The sequence below is a fragment of the Microplitis demolitor genome, chromosome 8 (assembly GCF_026212275.2).
Source record: "Microplitis demolitor isolate Queensland-Clemson2020A chromosome 8, iyMicDemo2.1a, whole genome shotgun sequence".
Lineage (NCBI taxonomy): Eukaryota > Metazoa > Arthropoda > Insecta > Hymenoptera > Braconidae > Microplitis > Microplitis demolitor.
In genome coordinates this window covers 20,470,826-20,489,380 of record NC_068552.1, presented here as the reverse complement: position 1 = coordinate 20,489,380, position 18,555 = coordinate 20,470,826, and the positions used below count along the sequence as shown (strand labels likewise).

General features: G+C 32.9%; 1 protein-coding gene across 1 annotated transcript; it reads left to right on the top strand.

Moving 5' to 3' along the window:
* The first annotated feature begins 485 nt into the window (after positions 1–485).
* LOC103576814 (extracellular matrix-binding protein ebh) lies at positions 486–18,470 on the top strand. The gene is made up of 6 exons (XM_053741380.1): positions 486–1,298; positions 1,716–16,538; positions 16,758–17,351; positions 17,430–17,546; positions 17,622–17,693; positions 17,798–18,470. The coding sequence occupies exons 2-6, from the start codon at positions 1,812–1,814 to the stop codon at positions 17,879–17,881; spliced, it is 15,594 nt and encodes a 5,197-aa protein (XP_053597355.1). The 5' UTR covers positions 486–1,298; positions 1,716–1,811; the 3' UTR covers positions 17,882–18,470.
* Positions 18,471–18,555: the final 85 nt, after the last annotated feature.

Sequence of the window (18,555 nt, the reverse complement as noted above, 5' to 3'; positions counted from 1 at the left end):
TAAATTTGAATGTTGATAATTATCGATATTGTTTTAAGTCAATATAAAAACAAATAAAAAATTATTTACTCTATTTATTTATAATTTAAAATTTGTCTGACGCTACATTCACACTCATCACTTTCTTGACTAATTAAAAGTATCTAAATACATCTATCCCTATTTATTATAAATTTTAAAGGCTCTAAAAGTTTGAGTTCAATCTTTTAGCGGGGATAACTGAAAGGGTTGTGCAGAAAATGTGTTATTATTTGCCGGTATGATATCTTTTGATGACTCCTTCCTCTATCATCATGCAATCGCGCGTAGAATAATGGAGGTGATAAGTCGGGTGAGTCAGTACAATTTCAGGAAACTTGTAAAAAATAACTTCCGTCGTTACACACACGTTGCACTGCTGACTTTATCTTGTTTTATAAAAAAAAAAAAAAAACTCCTCACAATTACTGAAAATTAAAAAAAAAATTTTTAAGTGTCCATAAATAAAAAAGAAGCGAAATTGATTCGAAAAGTAATATCCTTTTCTACATAAATATTTATTGTTAATGGTCGTGGACACATACACCAGTGTCACCAATACAAGTATAAGCATCCGAATTTACCAATACCAACATATAGATTGTGCTGAATCTAGCAACTGCAACACACCTATACATTATAGCACATCATAGAGTCAGTTAATCGTTAAAAACAGGCGTTATGTACACACTCGTGTACATACTATTCAATCATAAGTAAAAGAAAAAGTGTATAAAGATATTAATTTTAAGTCTTTTCAATCTGACATATATTGATATTGATATTCATTACCAGTAATGATTCTGATACCTAATTGATTTAAAATACCGAAAGATAAAAAATCATTGGTACATAAATAAGTACTTGGTATTAAACCTATTAAATAACTAAACGTTTTGTGATGAAATAGTGCAATCGTTTGTTAGGTTAGTGGTGGGACAATTGGTAGTTTTTCTCTCCCAGTCGACCATTGAGAACTATCTTGTATAATTATTTTTTTTTTTATTAATATAAATACCAAGACAAATTTTATTATTTATCAACAGCAGCAACAATAATAAAAGCTGTACAACTACCGTGTGAGCAGTGATAATTAAATAAGTTATTCTATTAATAATAATAAGAAAACATCAGCAATAGTAGCATCTGTATCAGCATCACTCGTATGTAAAAGATACATCATAATTGGACGTAATTATTTATTAGTGATTTTTTTTCCAAAGTCATTTAACTCTCAGCATTGCGTGTCTTCGGAAACCTACGATATGCAATATCTATAAGTATGTATTGCACGGTGTTGACCATATATATATATATATATTTACATTATCACACATATACATCTATATCTATGTATACATATAAAGGCCGCATACATCAAAGACATTTTTATAATTGTCATTTTATAATACAATCGAACGCAACGAGACATTTTAGTATATGATAAGCTTTATTTTTACCCATTATATGATAAATAAAAAAAACGAAAGACAATTCTAAACTTATAACTAACAAACAACAGAAAATCAATAAATACATGATAAATATCAACACGCACACTTTTATATTGACACATGCTAAAATTTAATAATTTTTTTTGTTTTTTTAAATTACTGACGGCATTTTACAAGAACTTAAACATACGCTCATTTGTTTATTAATTAATTTAAAAAATTTTATTTATTTTTATTTTACAGATTACTGAGTTGAGTAAATAAACAAAACCATAAAAATATAATGAGCTCAAGCTACGAGTTCCATAACCAGATGTGCAGACGTTTAATTGATATGCGATGAGTGGTGGTGGTTTTCGAGGACGAGGATTTGGACCACACGGGGCACGTTACTCTAGTCCACAGCAATCTAGTAGACGTGATGATGGTCAAAGAAATAATACGCCTCGAGGACGGGGTAATTACCAACGAAATAGCTACAATAGTTCATCGAGACGTGGTGGCAATCATCAGCAAGGAGACAATAATTGGCAACAACATTCACAGCAGCAAAGATATTCAAGATGGGATCAACAGTCACATCCACCACAACCCTGGGCAAATTCACGTGGTGGTGGACGGGATCAATTTCAGAGTTCTGTAAGATATTCATATCAACAGCAGCACAATTCACCCTACCAGCAGAGAAATAATCGTCCTTATGGACGTGCCAGAGGTGGAAATGGAGGTGATAGTGGCGGTAGTGGAAATAGTGGAGGTGGTGGTGGTGGTAGTGGTAGTGGTGGTGGTGGTGGTGGTAGTGGTGGTGGTGGTTATGGTTATTCAGGACCTCGTGGTCGTTCAAATTTTTTCTCACCTTATTATTCAGCTCCGTTTAGAGAAAAAAATTATCAAAATGTTGATAAAGAACCAGAAGAACCGTCAGCACCTTTGTTGGGCTCTGAAGAAGAACGTCAGCAAAAGATAACAGAAGCTGCTGATGAATTAAAAAGAAAATTGTTATCCAATCGTATAAGTTCACCAGTTGAACCAAATTGGTATGACGATTTTAATTTAGATACTCCAAATAAAGATGAGGATCAAGCAAATGTTGTTAAAGCAAAGCCTGAGCTTAAACATGGTCCACCGGAACTTGATTTAACACTCAGTGACTTAAAAGATATCGGTAGAGTAGATTTTGATAATTCTATTAATTCAACAAATGTTTCGGATAATAATTATAGTCAACCATCTGCCGAAATTGATGATGATATTATTACATGGAACAATCTGTCAGTAGCCCCGCTTACTGATGTCGATCAACAACAAACAATTGGAGATGTTGATAATAGTACTGATGTTGATGTTATTGTTGATACGAATGATCAAGTATCTGGTACTATTGTTGATTCATTTGAAGAATTTCAATTGGATAATTTTGAAATAGCGACTATTAAAGTTCGTGATCCTCTTACATTTGAAGAATCAACAACAACTGGGTTATCAGACACGCCTTTTACAACAGATACTGCTACTTTTGATTCGACAAATGTCGCTGACACTTATAACAGAGATGATGATTCATCTAACAATATAACTGATAATAATAAATTAATAACAAATGATAACAATGAAATAACGCCTGATAAAAGTAAAGTAACCGGTGAATTGTATGATTTACAACATTATACCGTCCAAACATCATCCACACAATCATCAGAACAAAATTTATTTACAACAGACAATACGTCGCAAAATTTATTAAAAACAACTGAAGATGAATCAAAAAATCAGTCAAAATCAAAGAGTAAGAAAAACCGAAAACAAGATAACAGTGAAACTAATACGACATCATCCTCATTATTACAGTCGCCCCTTCAATCGTCTGATTATTTAACTCAAAAAGATGATAAACTTGATGAACCAACTAATACATCAACAAATTTAACACCAGCTGATAATAAAATTGACCTAAATAAACAAATAAAACCACAAATTAAAATTAAACCAACGGAAATACTTTCAAATAAACAGCAAACAACACGAACTTCAGCTTTCTCAGCTTCTGAAAATGAAGAATTTCATTTACCAGCAGCATTTGATCCACGGCGAAGCAGTAATTTATCGCTTTCAACTATGGTACCTGAATATGATCCTCAATTACCACCACCTATAATTACTAATACGGATAATATCAGCCAATGTACTCCTTATAATAGTCATATGTCATCAATGCCAATGATGGCTCCTGCAACAGCTATAAATATGCCTACAACAATGACTGGTTATCCAGCACACACCAGTTACACATCAATGGTACCTTACGCAACGCCTTTACCATTATCATATCCATCAGTAATACCACCACCTGTTGAATATCCTCAACTTCCATTGTCTCAAGTACCTTTACCGCCTATACCATCAACAAAAACAATCGCTAACCAATCATCTAACAAGCCAGATATTAATGGTGATACAAATGTTAGTGTTGATGATTTACTTGGTGATATGCAGAGAGCCATGGAATTTGCTGAACAGTGTTTGGGTAGCAATTCAAATGACGCTATTGAATTTCCTACCTTACCCAATCTACCGGTTTTACCGCCATTACCAGAAACAACAGCACCGGATGTTGTTAAGAAAAAGAAGAAAAATAAAAAGAAAAGACCGAAATTTGAAGTTTCTAAGGATTATGGACCAGAACAAAATCCTTCTGCTAATAAGGAAACAGCAATAACGGCTTTTGAACCTGTGATAATTAAGACAGAACCACTAGCAGCAATACCAACAATTACAACAACTGTAACTGCTGTAACAACTGAAAAAATACTAGTAACTTCATCTACAGCATCAACAACAACAATATCTAAATCGTCAGTAACAGCAACAGTAACAACAACTGCAAAAACTTCTGATAATAAAACTGCAGAAGAAGATGTAACAGATGAATTGGGAAGACGTAAAGTTGTATTTAATTTAAATACAAAATTTAAAAAAATAAGTAAGACTGATGATTGGGTTGGCAGCGAACCTGTAGAAGATGATGCTAAAGCAAAGCTCAAAAGACTGAAGAATCTTTTACAATTAGATTCAGATATCATTATCACAGCGCCAACAGTTACCACGACTACAACTGTTGCTAATGATTCAACTGGTGGTACATCCAAGTCACAACAATCGTATCGTAAAAATGATAATACTAACAATGGATCTGAAAAATCAGTAACTGAATCTACAAATGACCGTGATTACAAAAAGTCAAGAGATAGAATTCGTGATAAATCGGACAGACGTGAAAGTCGAAAAACTATTGAGAAAAATGATATGTCACAAGATAAAAATAATAAACATTCATCGAAAAAAAGTATTAGTGATCATAATAATAAAGCAAGTATCAATAGCAATCAATCTTATACCTCAAAGTCTGAAAAAGTAAACAATCATAGTGATCATCATAGTACACCTAATGAGGTTAGTGAAGCTAAAACACGTGGATCATTATCATCATCACCACATCCATCATTGTCATCTTGGAAAAATCGTGTAATAACACGATTTTTACGTATGAGTAAAAATGATATACAAAATATGATAAATAATTCAAGTTTACGTAAATTTGATATTGCAATGCAGAATCTTGTAAAAGAAAAAAAATCATCATTGTCACTGGAAATGCGTTTAAATGAGGATGAAAAAATGAAAAATAGTACTTATGAAAATGAAGACTTTATGAGCCAATTGCAGGCAATTCTTGATCCAGCAGCGACAATTGATATTACCAATTTACCAACAACATTTATTCATCAACTGAGTGAAGTACTTCATCTCGATCCACTGCCTCCTGACAATGATGATTTAACCTGTGATAAGGCAAGCTTACGTTTGGCATTGAACCTAGACAACCCATCAACATCAACTAGTGAAATCGATCAAATTATGACAGGTGGTGGCAATGGTAGTGGTAGTGCCAGAGCCAGTGCTAGTGAATCGTCACGATGCACTGGTGGTACAAATACACCTGCTCATGTTACTCATGTTACTACAACACATGATAATACACCAAAGCACCGAAAGATCGATAGTAGGGTGAGTAAAGACACAAGTAAAAACTCAGTGACCCCGACAAATCCTACACTATATACCATTAGAACTCGTGCCAAACGCACTGACGTTGATACTCCACAGAACATTCAGCAACGTCCTACAAGCAATGTTGCTGGTCATACTTGTATATCATCAACTTCAACATCATCTCCAGCACCAACATCAAAATCAGGATCAACATTAACATCAACCCCATCAGCTTTACCATCAGCAGAACCAATAACAACAATAATAACAACGGCGCCAATATCAGCGACAAAAGTAACGTCTCACCATGCAGGTAACTTTAATATGAATGACCTAGATGATATATTCAGTGCTGGTATAGCACGTGCTAAAACAATTAAACCACAAGCTACAGTATCAACACAATCATTGACTGTTAAACCAGTGGCAATTGAATCTAGTACTCATGTTGAACGGGTAATTCCAATTGTAGAAAAACAACCGCTGTTGAGACGAATTGAAACCCCAATTGTTGAAAGAGTTGAAAGACAAGCTGTTGAATTGGATAAAATATTTACAGCAGGTATTGCCAAAGCTAAAGCTGCGTCTTTAAAAGCTGCTGCTTCTGCTGCGTCTGCTGCAAGTATGGGTGACGAGATACACGACACCAGGGAGTATAGAACACAACGTGATTCTTCCCGTGAATCAAGCAGTAATTCTGGTGGTATGTGGAAACGTAAAGTTATTATTGACGATCCAGATAATTTCCGTAATTTAACTAAAGAAGAGTATGAAGCTAAATATGGAGAGCCACCTTATCCCTCATACTATGAAGATGAGTATAAAGATTTTACGGCAATGCGAGCACGCAGACTTGTATTAAATGGTCGTGAGTCTATACCACCAAGTCATCCGGTCGATAATCCTTATTTTACATTTTCACCACAATTAGGTAATTCACAAAATATATCAAACCCAGACGAAAGTGATGGTGACGATAATAGTTTGGCGGGAAGTGAGTCAAGCAGTTGGAGCAGTACAAGTTCAGCTAATGAAGATAATGTTGAATTGGATGTTTCAAAAGTATTAAAGTTTATAAAAGAACGTGAAAAAATAGCTAAAAAGAAATCAATAAATGATGAAATAAGAGATGAAGTTAATGCTGAAATTGAAAAAAAACGTAGAGAAAAAAGTGCAAGACATAAATCACACAAATCGCGTTCGAAAAAACGTGATAAACGTAAAAAAGATAAAAGAGGTAAAAAGAAAAAGCTAAAGAAAAAAAAACGACGTAGAAGTCATCATTCGTCACCGATTAATGATAATCCAGATGAACGACCGTTGTGGTTATTACGGGAAGACGAAATTAAAAAAGAGCCGAAAGATGATGATCTAATTACTAAAGAATCAGAATTTCCACCTGTTGATAGTCGTTCCATTAAACTAACAGTCACAACACCGGCTATAACTAAAACTACACCTACGAGTGTCAGCAAAAATTTACGAACTTCATCGACATTGTCAACGTCTATACCTACGACAATTACCAATAAAAATGTACAAAGTTCATCAGTATCTACAGCTATTACAAGAACATCCACGTCAACTTCTACACCGATAACTACGTCTACGACTAAATCTAATCCAACATCAATATCAACTCCAGCTGTTGTTGCATCGTCGTCGACAAATTCAAATTTAGTGGCTAGCAAACCAACTATATCAAATGTTATTAAAGCTGCATTGACATCAACAACAGCAATAGCAGCAACATCTCCATTGAAAATAGTAACAACTTCTTGTACATCGTCTAACACTAGCTCAGCACAATCTCCAGTAACGCTCACTAAAACAAAAGCTCAACTTAAACAAATGCCTGAAATATTACCGCCAAATAATAAATTATCAGCCTCAATAGAACAATCTCTTGTACAATCGATCTCTAATAATACAGGAGCAAGTTTATTAAATTCAACAGATGTACAAACACTTTCGCCAGCTTCTTCATCTTCATCAGTGTCGTCTAGTAATAATAATAATAATAATTCTATGACTACAACAACAACAACAACAAGTAATTCTAAACCACGTAAATTAGATATTAAAGCGTACAAAGAACGCGCATTACAGCGTAAACTGAAGGAACAAGAAACAATGAGACGTGTTGCTGAGAATCCAAGTCAATTGACACAGGATTTACTTAATTTGCCAACTAAAAAGAAATCTGTTGTCAAAGAAAATAAACAGAAAATAAATTCACCAACAACAACTGTTACTACTCCAGAAGTAAATGTTAATCAACCGACTAAAGTTACTAGTTCGACAGATATTGTAAATAAAGAATCATTAAATCCTGAAGTTGATAATAAAAAGTGTAAAACTTTATCATCACAGCCAATAAAGCAATCACAGCAACCGGTGACAACAACAGAAAAGCCGACAGCTGATACCTCGAAACCTCCTTCTGTAACTACAGCTCCACGTAAACTCAAACGTAAAACTCCATTAATAACAGACAATCCTGTTTATAAAGAACCTGTAGTATCAGAAGAAGTTAATAAATTTGTAAATATTAAATCTGAAGGCGGCAAAGAATTAAAATTAAAAGAAAAAGTTAAAAATCGTCCACAAAAATCAGTAACTGCTGATACACCGGAAGTCGTTGCTAAAAAAATATCACCAGCGACACGTAAAAAGCGAAAAAGTTCGACAAATTTAGCAACTGTGATACCTGAAAAAATAGCAGACGAATCAATTAAAAATAATAATCTAAGTAAAAGTCCGAGTAAAATATTACAATCACCAGCACCAGTACCAACAGTAACATCAACTCCAATAGCAGTAGCAATAAAAGCAGCTGACAGTGATGCTATTGAATCATCAAAGTCTGATAGTAATACTGAATTAATTTCACAGAAGCAACCAGCTCCGTCTACTACAGTTCCAACAGAAACAAATACTACTAAAAAACGTAAAAAATCATTAATAAATATTGAAACAGATATATCAAATAGAAAACAAAAAGTAGAAAGTGAATTGTCTGAAGAAAAACAAGAGAAAAACGTTGAAGCAAAAATTAATTTATTGGATATTAATTCTGTTGAAAGTTCAGAGTTAAAAATAATAAATGAAAATCCAATGACCTTATTTTCACACTATTTTAAACCATCAAAAAATTTAATAAGTGATGGTTTTCCCAATTTAGTTGCCGTTGAAATAATGGAAAAAAGTAAACCAATAGTTAGTGTAGAAACATCATCATTAGATATTACTAGTGTCAATGATAATAATTTAACAATAAATACGGATATTATTAATGTGTCAGAAGTGCCAAGTATAAGTAAATCAATAAACATTGAATCACAACAACCTGTTGAAAATATGGTTAACTTATCCCCTTTGTCAGAAAAACAGATAGAGATAGAATTGTCTGAAGTAAACGAGACAGCGAATAAAGAGGAAATTTTAACAGAAAAAGATACTTCAAGTCTTGACGATAGCAAAAAAGTACAATCTATTGATAGTGTTATTAGTGCGGAAGTCCTTCCAATGAATGATCAAACAGACGGTAGAGATGGGGAAGCTAATTCAATGCTTGTACAGGAAATTAATCAAACGGAGGAAATGCTTGAAAAAATCGATAAACCGGAAGATTTGATTGAAAACGACATGGTTAAAATAAATTTTGATCAAGACCAACAAATGTTAACTAATCATTTACAAACTAATGATAATGTCCCACCAGATGTTAATGTTGATGAAGGTGAAGATATTTTTAAAGCATTGAAAAATGAATTGAATGTCAATGATTTATCTAAAACAGATGAAATAGAGGCTACACAGTCATTACCAGCAGTAACTGATACATTAACGTTGATTGATATTGGTTCTTCATCTTTATTGACTGACAATGATACTACTATTCGTATCCAAGAAGATGAAAATCCATTAAAATCATCAGATTCTGGTCAAACTGAGCGTATTCCAGAATCAGATGCTTCTGTGATAGATTCATTAGGAAATATTGGTGATGCAACTACTGCAACTATATCGGAATTATCTCAAGACTCATTACATTATGATAAATCATTTTCACAGAGCTCATTACCAGATACAGAACCTATGCCTGAATCTATCGATAAATTTGATAAATTACAAGTTATGGGTTCTAAAGAAGATGACATTTTGGTCCCTTTAACGGAAATTAAAGATGATAAATTGAATGAAAAACCAACTGACAGTTGGAATATTTTGGATAATCAAGATGAAATAAATGAAGAAGGACTTGGTTCTATTGGTGATACTGATAAATCATTTATTTCTGATTTACCTCTTGATGCTCCTTCATCACCAGCTGCTGACAATTGTTTCAAAGAATATTCATCACAGTCTGTTGTTCTCCATGATCAAGTTTTGACAGCAGAGAATTTAAGAAATTCATTTTTAGATGATCCATTAGTTTTTTCACCAACAAAATCACCAATTCCAGACGAAATGGAATTTGGTGTTTTAGAAGACACTAGTGTTATGGTGGATCCTATTTATGACAATCAATTAGCAGATACATCAGCTATTGATACTATTGAAGATGTGCCAACAGTTGAAGCATTCGTTGAAGATGAACAAGTTGCCAATACTCTTGCTCTGGATACATTAGACGATCCTTGTCTGTCTCCAGAATTAGCGGTTGACTTTGCCAATGATCAAAATCCTGCACAAATAAATGTTGAAGGCAGTGTAAATCCTTCAATTGCTGATAAAGAATTAATAAAAGTTATTGAAGGTACGTCTCCTGAACGTTTACCATCACCGATACTTCAAGTGCCCCCGTTTGTTGAAGATGAACCTGATAATATTAATAATACTGATACTACTATTGATACTGCTGCCTTTGATGAGACTCATGATCTAGATAATAAAATATCTGATATAGTAAATGGTAAATCTACGACTAATGATATTACTACAAAAGTTGATAATATTGAAACAACTACATCAACATTAGTTATACCTGATACTACTTCTACGGTTGCTACATCTGATAAATATCATTCAGTAGAAGATAATTCATCAGCTGCATTAGAAGCTACTTTATCTAGTATAGAAGCTATCCCGTCAAAAATAGAAATTATTACATCAAAAAAAGATATTGCTACAGTTACCGGTGAATCTACGGAAAATATTAAAATAACTCAAGCTCCAATTGTTGAACAAATAGATTATAAAAAATTACAACCTCAAAATCCATCAATAAGTTCATTAGCCAAAGAAATATCAGTTACAAAACACGATAAAGATGATGACAAAAATTCATCACGAAAAAGTAGCAGAAGTAAATCATCAACACCTACTCGTGAAAGTAAAAAACACAGAAGACATCATCATGAACAACGTAAAAAATCTAAAATAACAGTAGAAAAAGTTGAAGAAGCAATTGCTGAAAATATTGTTAAATTAGTGGCCAAACCAACAACTAAAGACGCTGTTATGGCAAGAATGCAAGAAATTGATATAACTATTCAAGAACTTATGAATGAAAAAATGAGGCTCTATCAAATGTTACAGACTGACAAGTGGCCCGTTAATCAGCCTGCAGTCGTATCACCACCGGGACCTAAGTCTAGTAAGCTAAAAACACAGACAGCTTCAAAAAGTCCAAGAGTTGTGGTCTCACGATTAACAGAGAGTAAAATAAAACAAATTTCACCTGAAACTTCTCCAGTTAAACCGGATGTTAGTACTTCAAAACACGAGAGCGCGCCAACGGTATCCACTCCTGCAGCAGTTCCTAAAACACCTAAAAGTGATGATAAAAAATCTAAAAATTCTGATGAGCATCCTGCAGCTAAATTAGCAAAAAAAAGAAAACATCGTGATGATAAAGAACATTCGAAAAATAAAGAACCGCGTATAGAAGTAACGCCAGAGATTAATAAAAAACGACATCATTCTGATGGATCTCACCGTAAACACAAAAAAGTTGAGTCTATTATTACTAATAAACCACCAGAGGAGACACCACGTAAACATGTTAAATTAAGTCAAATACTTACACGTGATTTCAAACCAAAAGTAACTACTAAACGCAGATCTTCAAGTCCTAGTGAAATTCGTCCGAGTGAACCATCGGCTCCAACTCGTAAACCACGATCAGTTAGTGCTGAAAAAAATTTACATAAAGATTTTAAAGCTAAAGCTGATGAGGATAAATTTTTACATCAAGATAGTAAAAGTACCACTCATACTGATAATAAAATTATCAATACTACTGAAGAACCAGCTCTTAAATCGAGTAGTGTTGTAGGACTTAACGACCAGAGTCTTATTTATTCTGATGACAGCACTTGGGATACTTTCGATAACTCAACGAAACATGAACGATCAATGGGTTTGTTGCTGTTGGAAGAAAGTATGAAACGTGAGAAAGCTGCAAAGAAAAATAAATCTATTGAATTGAAAAAGAAACAGTCGATGAAGAAAGCTCTGAATGTTCCTGCTATTTCTGATGATGAGGAAGAAATTCCACTTGCTGTGCTAATGAGTAAGAAAAAATTTCAGCGTAAAAAATTACATCAGTCTGCTGCTAAAAAATCAACGCATGAAATTTCTGCAAAAAGTGTCAGCAAAGACGGTGGATCAGCAAAAACTAGCGGGATTGTCGATGATACTCCTAACAAAAATGATAGTAAGGTTGAAGAAGGGTCTACTAAAGTAAGTAATTTTGATGATATTTCAAGTAAAACAATTACTAGCACTGCTAGTGCTGTTGAAGTATCTAATAAGAGTAGCGGTAATATTATTAACAGTGATCAAGTGTCTTCAAAAGTTAGCAGTAGCTGTACTGCACAAATATATGCTGCATCTACTCAAAGTAAAAATATCAGTAGCAATGTTGATAATAAAATATCAAAAGATCATTTACTAGAAATAATTGATGCTGTGGCGGCAAATCGTACTGATGATGATGATTTTAATAACACCACCAAGAAAAATACAAAAAAATCGAAACAAAAGGATTTGGAAAATGTTTTAACGGATGATAGAGTAACTGTTGATGTTACGACACAGGAATCAACAATAAAATTAACCTCAGCAAGTGATAAAAATGAATCACAACCTATTGCTAGTGAAGTTTGTAATGTTAATATTGGTAAAGTTATTGATTCTCCAAGACCACCAACAAATAATTATGATGATTGTGATGCTGATGATAGTATTCCTGATGAAGCCGAATGGACGACACTTGATTCTATTGGTTTTGTTGATGATAGAGACGAAGATAGCTATCATACTATTTCAGATGTTAGATCCGTTGCTAGTGAATTAGATAAAAATAATAAAATTGATAATGATAGTTTGGTTGCTAAAAAAGAGCTCAATAAGGATCAAACTACAGTAATTAATAATAATGATGATGATGATGATGATATTGATGATGATGATAAAAAAATAATGAATAATATTTTAATTAATAAAAAGAAAAAATTACTTCAAGACTGGGAAGAATTATCAAATATTTCTGATAAAGAATTTGATAATGATAATTGTGATATCAATAAAAATGATAATGATAGTGAGTCTCAAGCAATAATTCAAGTAAATATTAAAGAAAATACAACAATGGAAGCGATAGGTGGTAATGAATCCTTGACGACAGAAGATGTGATTAAACAGAAAGAGATTGATAAAGAATCATCTGAACATAAAATTGTTGTTGATGATGATTCTTTGCCCACACGTTTTGCTGATAAGGTTGAAAGGCCAAAGTCTACTGTTAAAGAGCTCCTGAGATCCAAAACTCCAATCCCGAGTGAACGTCAAAAGTCTTCTTTTGGTGATGATCATGATGATGATAATGATAAAGAGGAGGAAAAAGAGGATAATGTTGGAATTAAACGACCCAAGTCAACAGTCAAGGAATTGGAAAGACCTAAATCTACTGTTAAAGAATTGATTAGATCCAAAACTCCGATTAAGAATATTGATGTTGAAAAGGCTGTGGCTAATGAAGATGAGGACGAAGAAAAAGAGGTCCAGTCGTTGAATAAAAAATACAAGAGAGTTGAAATTAGACTAGAAAGACCCAAGTCTACTGTTAAAGAATTGATGAGATCAAAAACTCCTGTTAAAAATATTGAGCAAAAGTTTTCGGTACATGATGATAAAGATGACGAAAAAGAAGAAGAAGAAGATGATGATGTAGAAGATGAAATAATGTCGAGTAAAAAACATAAGCGAGTAGAAATTGAAGAAAGACCTAAGTCAACAGTAAAAGAATTATTGAGATCTAAAACTCCAATTCCTAGTAGTGATAAAAAGTCTTTATTGCGTGACGATACTGAATATGAGGACGATATTATTCAGGAAATAATAGTAGGCAAGAAACACAAAAAAGTGGAGATTGAAGAAAGACCAAAGTCTACAATAAAAGAACTAGAGAGACCTAAATCTACTGTGAAAGAATTGTTGAGATCAAAAACTCCAAGTATTGAAAAAAAGTTTTTATTGCATGATGATGATGAAAACGATGAAGAAGATGAAATTAATCGCGAAATAATTAGTAGTAAAAAACACAAGAAAGTGGAAATTGAAGAGAGACCCAAGTCAACAATTAGAGAACTGGAAAGACCTAAATCTACTGTAAAAGAATTGTTGAGATCTAAAACTCCGATGCCAAATAGCGGTCAAAAGTCTTCATTGCATGATGATGATGATAATGATAATGAGGATGATGTTGACCGTGAAATATCTATGAGTAAAAAATACAAAAGAGTGGAGATTGAGGAGAGACCTAAGTCTACTTTTAAAGAATTGTTGAGGTCAAAAACTCCAATTCCAAGTATTGATCAGAAATCTTCATCATATTATAATGATGAGGATGATGGTGATGATGATGATGATGATGATGATGATGATGATGATGATGTTGACCGTGAAATAGCAGTGAGTAAAAAAATAAAAAAAGTGGAAATTAATGAGCGCCCAAAGTCAACAGTTAAAGAACTGGAGAGACCTAAATCTACTGTGAAAGAATTATTAATATCGAAAACTCCTAGTATCGATAAAAAATCTTCATTGTATGATGATGAAAGTGATGAAGATGAAGATAATGTTGATCATGAAATCGTAATGAGTAAAAAACAAAAAAGAGTTGAGATTGAAGTAGAGAGGCCAAAGTCGACAATTAAAGAATTATTAAGATCTAAAACTCCAATTGCAAGTATTGATGATGAGGAAGACAATGATGTTGAAGATGAAATATTACTGAATAAAATTCATAAAAGAGTATCACTTGAAATGGAGAGATCAAAATCAACAGTGAGAGAACTTGAAAGACCTAAATCTACAGTTAAAGAATTGTTGAGATCAAAAACTCCAATTCCCAGTAGTAATCAAAAGTTTTCATTGCGTGATAATGAAAATGATGAAGGTGATGATGGCAATGGGAGTGTTGATCGTGAAATAACAAAAGTTAATAAAAAATATAAAAAAGTTGAGATTGAAGAGGGATCAAAGTCAACAGCCAGAGAATTAGAAAGACCTAAATCTACCGTAAAAGAATTATTGAGATCCAAGACACCAATTAGAAGTCTTGATCCTCAAAACTCTTTAATTGATGATGAAGATGACGAAGAAGAGGAAGAGGAGGTTGTACAAGCATTAAGTAAAAAACATAAAAGAGTTGAAATTGGTGTAGAGAGATCCAAGTCAACTGTTAAAGAACTAGAACAGCCAAAATCTACAATCAAAGACTTATCAAGATCGAAAACTCCTATGCCGAGTATCGTTGACTACAAGTCTGCACTGGACGACGAACAAGAAGATGACCATTTTGAGCCAGTGAGTAGAAAACGTAGAAAAGTAGATAAAGACACAGAGCGGCCAAAGTCTACAGTCAGAGAGCTCCTAAGATCTAAAACTCCTGTAAAAAGTATCGACAACGAAAAATCTATTGCCCCTGACACTGAAGATGATCGTGAGCCAGTGGTTAAACGACGTGGTAGATTTTCTAAAAACAAACAATTGTCATCTAGTCGGAGAAATTCTCGGCAGTCCGATGATAGCAATAAAACAACATCATCACGCTCTAGACGCGTTGGTAAGTCACCAAGTTCTCGTGACGTATCTCCACCTGTTGAAATTGATACTGGTGTTACTACCACTGGATCAACGACATCAAGTAAAAGACGTCCAGCATCCGGTGGATCTACAAGTTCGGTGAGCAATAGAAAGAGAGTGACAGTAGCGGCATCAACAAAAACACAACAACAAGTAGATGCTAATCGTCCAAGTCGTCGTGGCCGTAAACGAAAAAATAATAAATTAAATAATGATTTAGTAAAAACGAGAATATGTAAAGTAACGCTGGTCGACTGCAAACATATTTGTTTAGAGCCGGAGTCGCATTTATCTTTTCTACAGCAGTACGGTGTCACTAAAATAAATAAACGTAAATTATCATCAGCGTCATCCTCGTCAAGCGAACAAGTTGATTCAGTAACTGTTGAAGATTTACCTGAAATTGTTCGCGATAATGATGATGAAGATGAAATATCACCAGTAGATCATGATAATTTTAATAAATCAATAATAATAGACGATGAAAAAAATTTAACTGATGATGAAAAACTTTTGAGTGATGAAGATAAAATCCAAAGTGACGATGACTCTATGGAATTAATAAGAGTTGATGACACTTTGATGTCATGCTCTAATATTCCAGATCCAAGGGGATCACGTCTCTCTCCAATGACTGATTTTGTATCATCACCACACGAAGATGACGAACTGCCAGCATCCGATTTTGAAGTTATCAATGACGATGATGATGATCACGAGATTTCAGATATTGAAGTACTTGAAAAAGAAACTCCAATACCTGAAAATATTAATTCTCAACCGTCGCCGTCGACGTCGACCTTAGCATCAGCATCAGCATCAGCGTCAGCGTCAACGGTACCTGAAGAAAAAGAAAATAATTCAGAGCCTCGTAGAACACAGTACACCGTTCACAAGGGACCTATTCTTGATATAAAGGTAATAAATACCTTTAAAACATGATCTCGAAATCACTAATTAATAAGAAAAATATGTAATTATATCGTAAAATTAAATCATAAATACATCAAAAAATGATTTGATAACACTCATTATTAACAACAATTCATTATCATTTTTAATAATAAGTAATAGTAGTTTTAATTATTAATAACAAATAAAGAAATTGTTAATAGTAAATGTAAGATATTATTTTAGGTATTTGGTGATTCATTTCTGGCAGCAAGTGAGGACGGAGCAATATATCGCTACAGTCAAAGATCGAATGGTATATTAAATATCTATAAAGGTCATGAAGCAGCGGTAACGTGTCTTTATGTACACGAAGTACCAGGGGCTGCTGGCACCACCAATAGTCGATGGAATTTATTTTCTGGTTCACTTGACGCAACACTGAGATGTTATGATATTATGAGCGGTACATTAGATCGAAATGTTGCTGGAGTCGGAAGTCCGATCCAGTGTATGGACGAAGCATGGGGCAGTATATTTATCGGTACCAAATCTGGACATATATCACGTTACGATATTAAATCTGGATGTTTGCGTGAGGAAAAATTAGATTTTTCTGACAAACCTGTCTTGGCACTTCGTGCATCCACTGAGGGTGTAAGAAAAGTTTTGATCGTTGCGTCACGAAACCAACCAATTACTATTAGAGATGCACAAAATGGTTTATTTCTACGTACAATATCTGGACAAAGAAACCACACGGTTTATAGTTTATTGAGAGATCGTAATCTTGTCTATTGCGGGACCAGTAATACTTCGATACCAGTCTTCGATTTTATTGTAAGTTATTCGAATTAAAAACACTATCGGTAATTTATTATTTATTAAATATATCTATATTTTATTATTATATTTTAGAGTGGAGAACAAGTGATGCAGTTTACTGCCGGTGTTGGAATTGTTTGTATGCGTCTATATAAACAATTATTGTTTGCTGGTTGTTATGATGGGAATATTTATGTTTTCGATACTAAGGTCAGTAATTTTATAAATTAATAATTAATAAAGTAATAAAAATAAAATAAATAAATATTTAAATTCATTTTTTAGGAACCAAAATTAATATGTAGCATTCCTGGACCTGGCAATATGCTTCTTAGTATGGAAATCGTCAATGATGAGGTAATTTTTTTTTTTTTTTTTTTTTTTTCATTAAATAATTACATGTAAATAATAGTATAATTAACTAATTGTTTTTTTTAATTTTTTTTTATTATACTTATTAGATAATAGCAGGTAGTAAAGACCGACGATTACATGCATGGCAGATGCCAGACCAAATACGAGTTCTAGTTAACGAGCGGACGTAAAAATTTAATAATGGCGGAGATTTTAAAAATTACAAATGAATGCTCCCATCAAAGTGCCTGGAACATCTAGTCAACAAACGATCAAGTCTTGTTCTTAAATTATTATTTTTATTATTAAAATTAATTAGTGAAGACGAAACATCCCGCAAATAAGTGAAGAAAAAAAAAAATAAATAATTAAGTAACACAAAGTGTAATATTGTACATAAAACAAAACATTATGCACATAAGACATTTTAATCTTTGTACAAAAAAAAAAAAAAAAAAAAAAAAAAAAAAAAAAATGTGTATAAAAAGTTTTCTTACGAAAACTAACTCAGATCTTAGGAAAATTTTATCAACAATCAGTTGATGCAGTATTTGTTTTCAACAATTGTTAACTAACTAACTAATTAATTAATTCCGAATTATGATCGACATACATTTTTTTAATTATTATATTATTAATAACTATTACTACGATTATAAAATCTAGTAGTTAAAACTGTTTTATTACATGTAAATTACTTTCTGTTAAGTATAAAGTAGGTAAAAAAGAAATTAATAACTAGATAATTTTAAAAAAATATAAAGACCAATAGTAAAATTACTTGAATTTTGTTAATATTTTTTTTCTTACTACAAAGACGCTTATATGTGACCTACTTACTGTGTAGCAAATCAAGCAATCATCG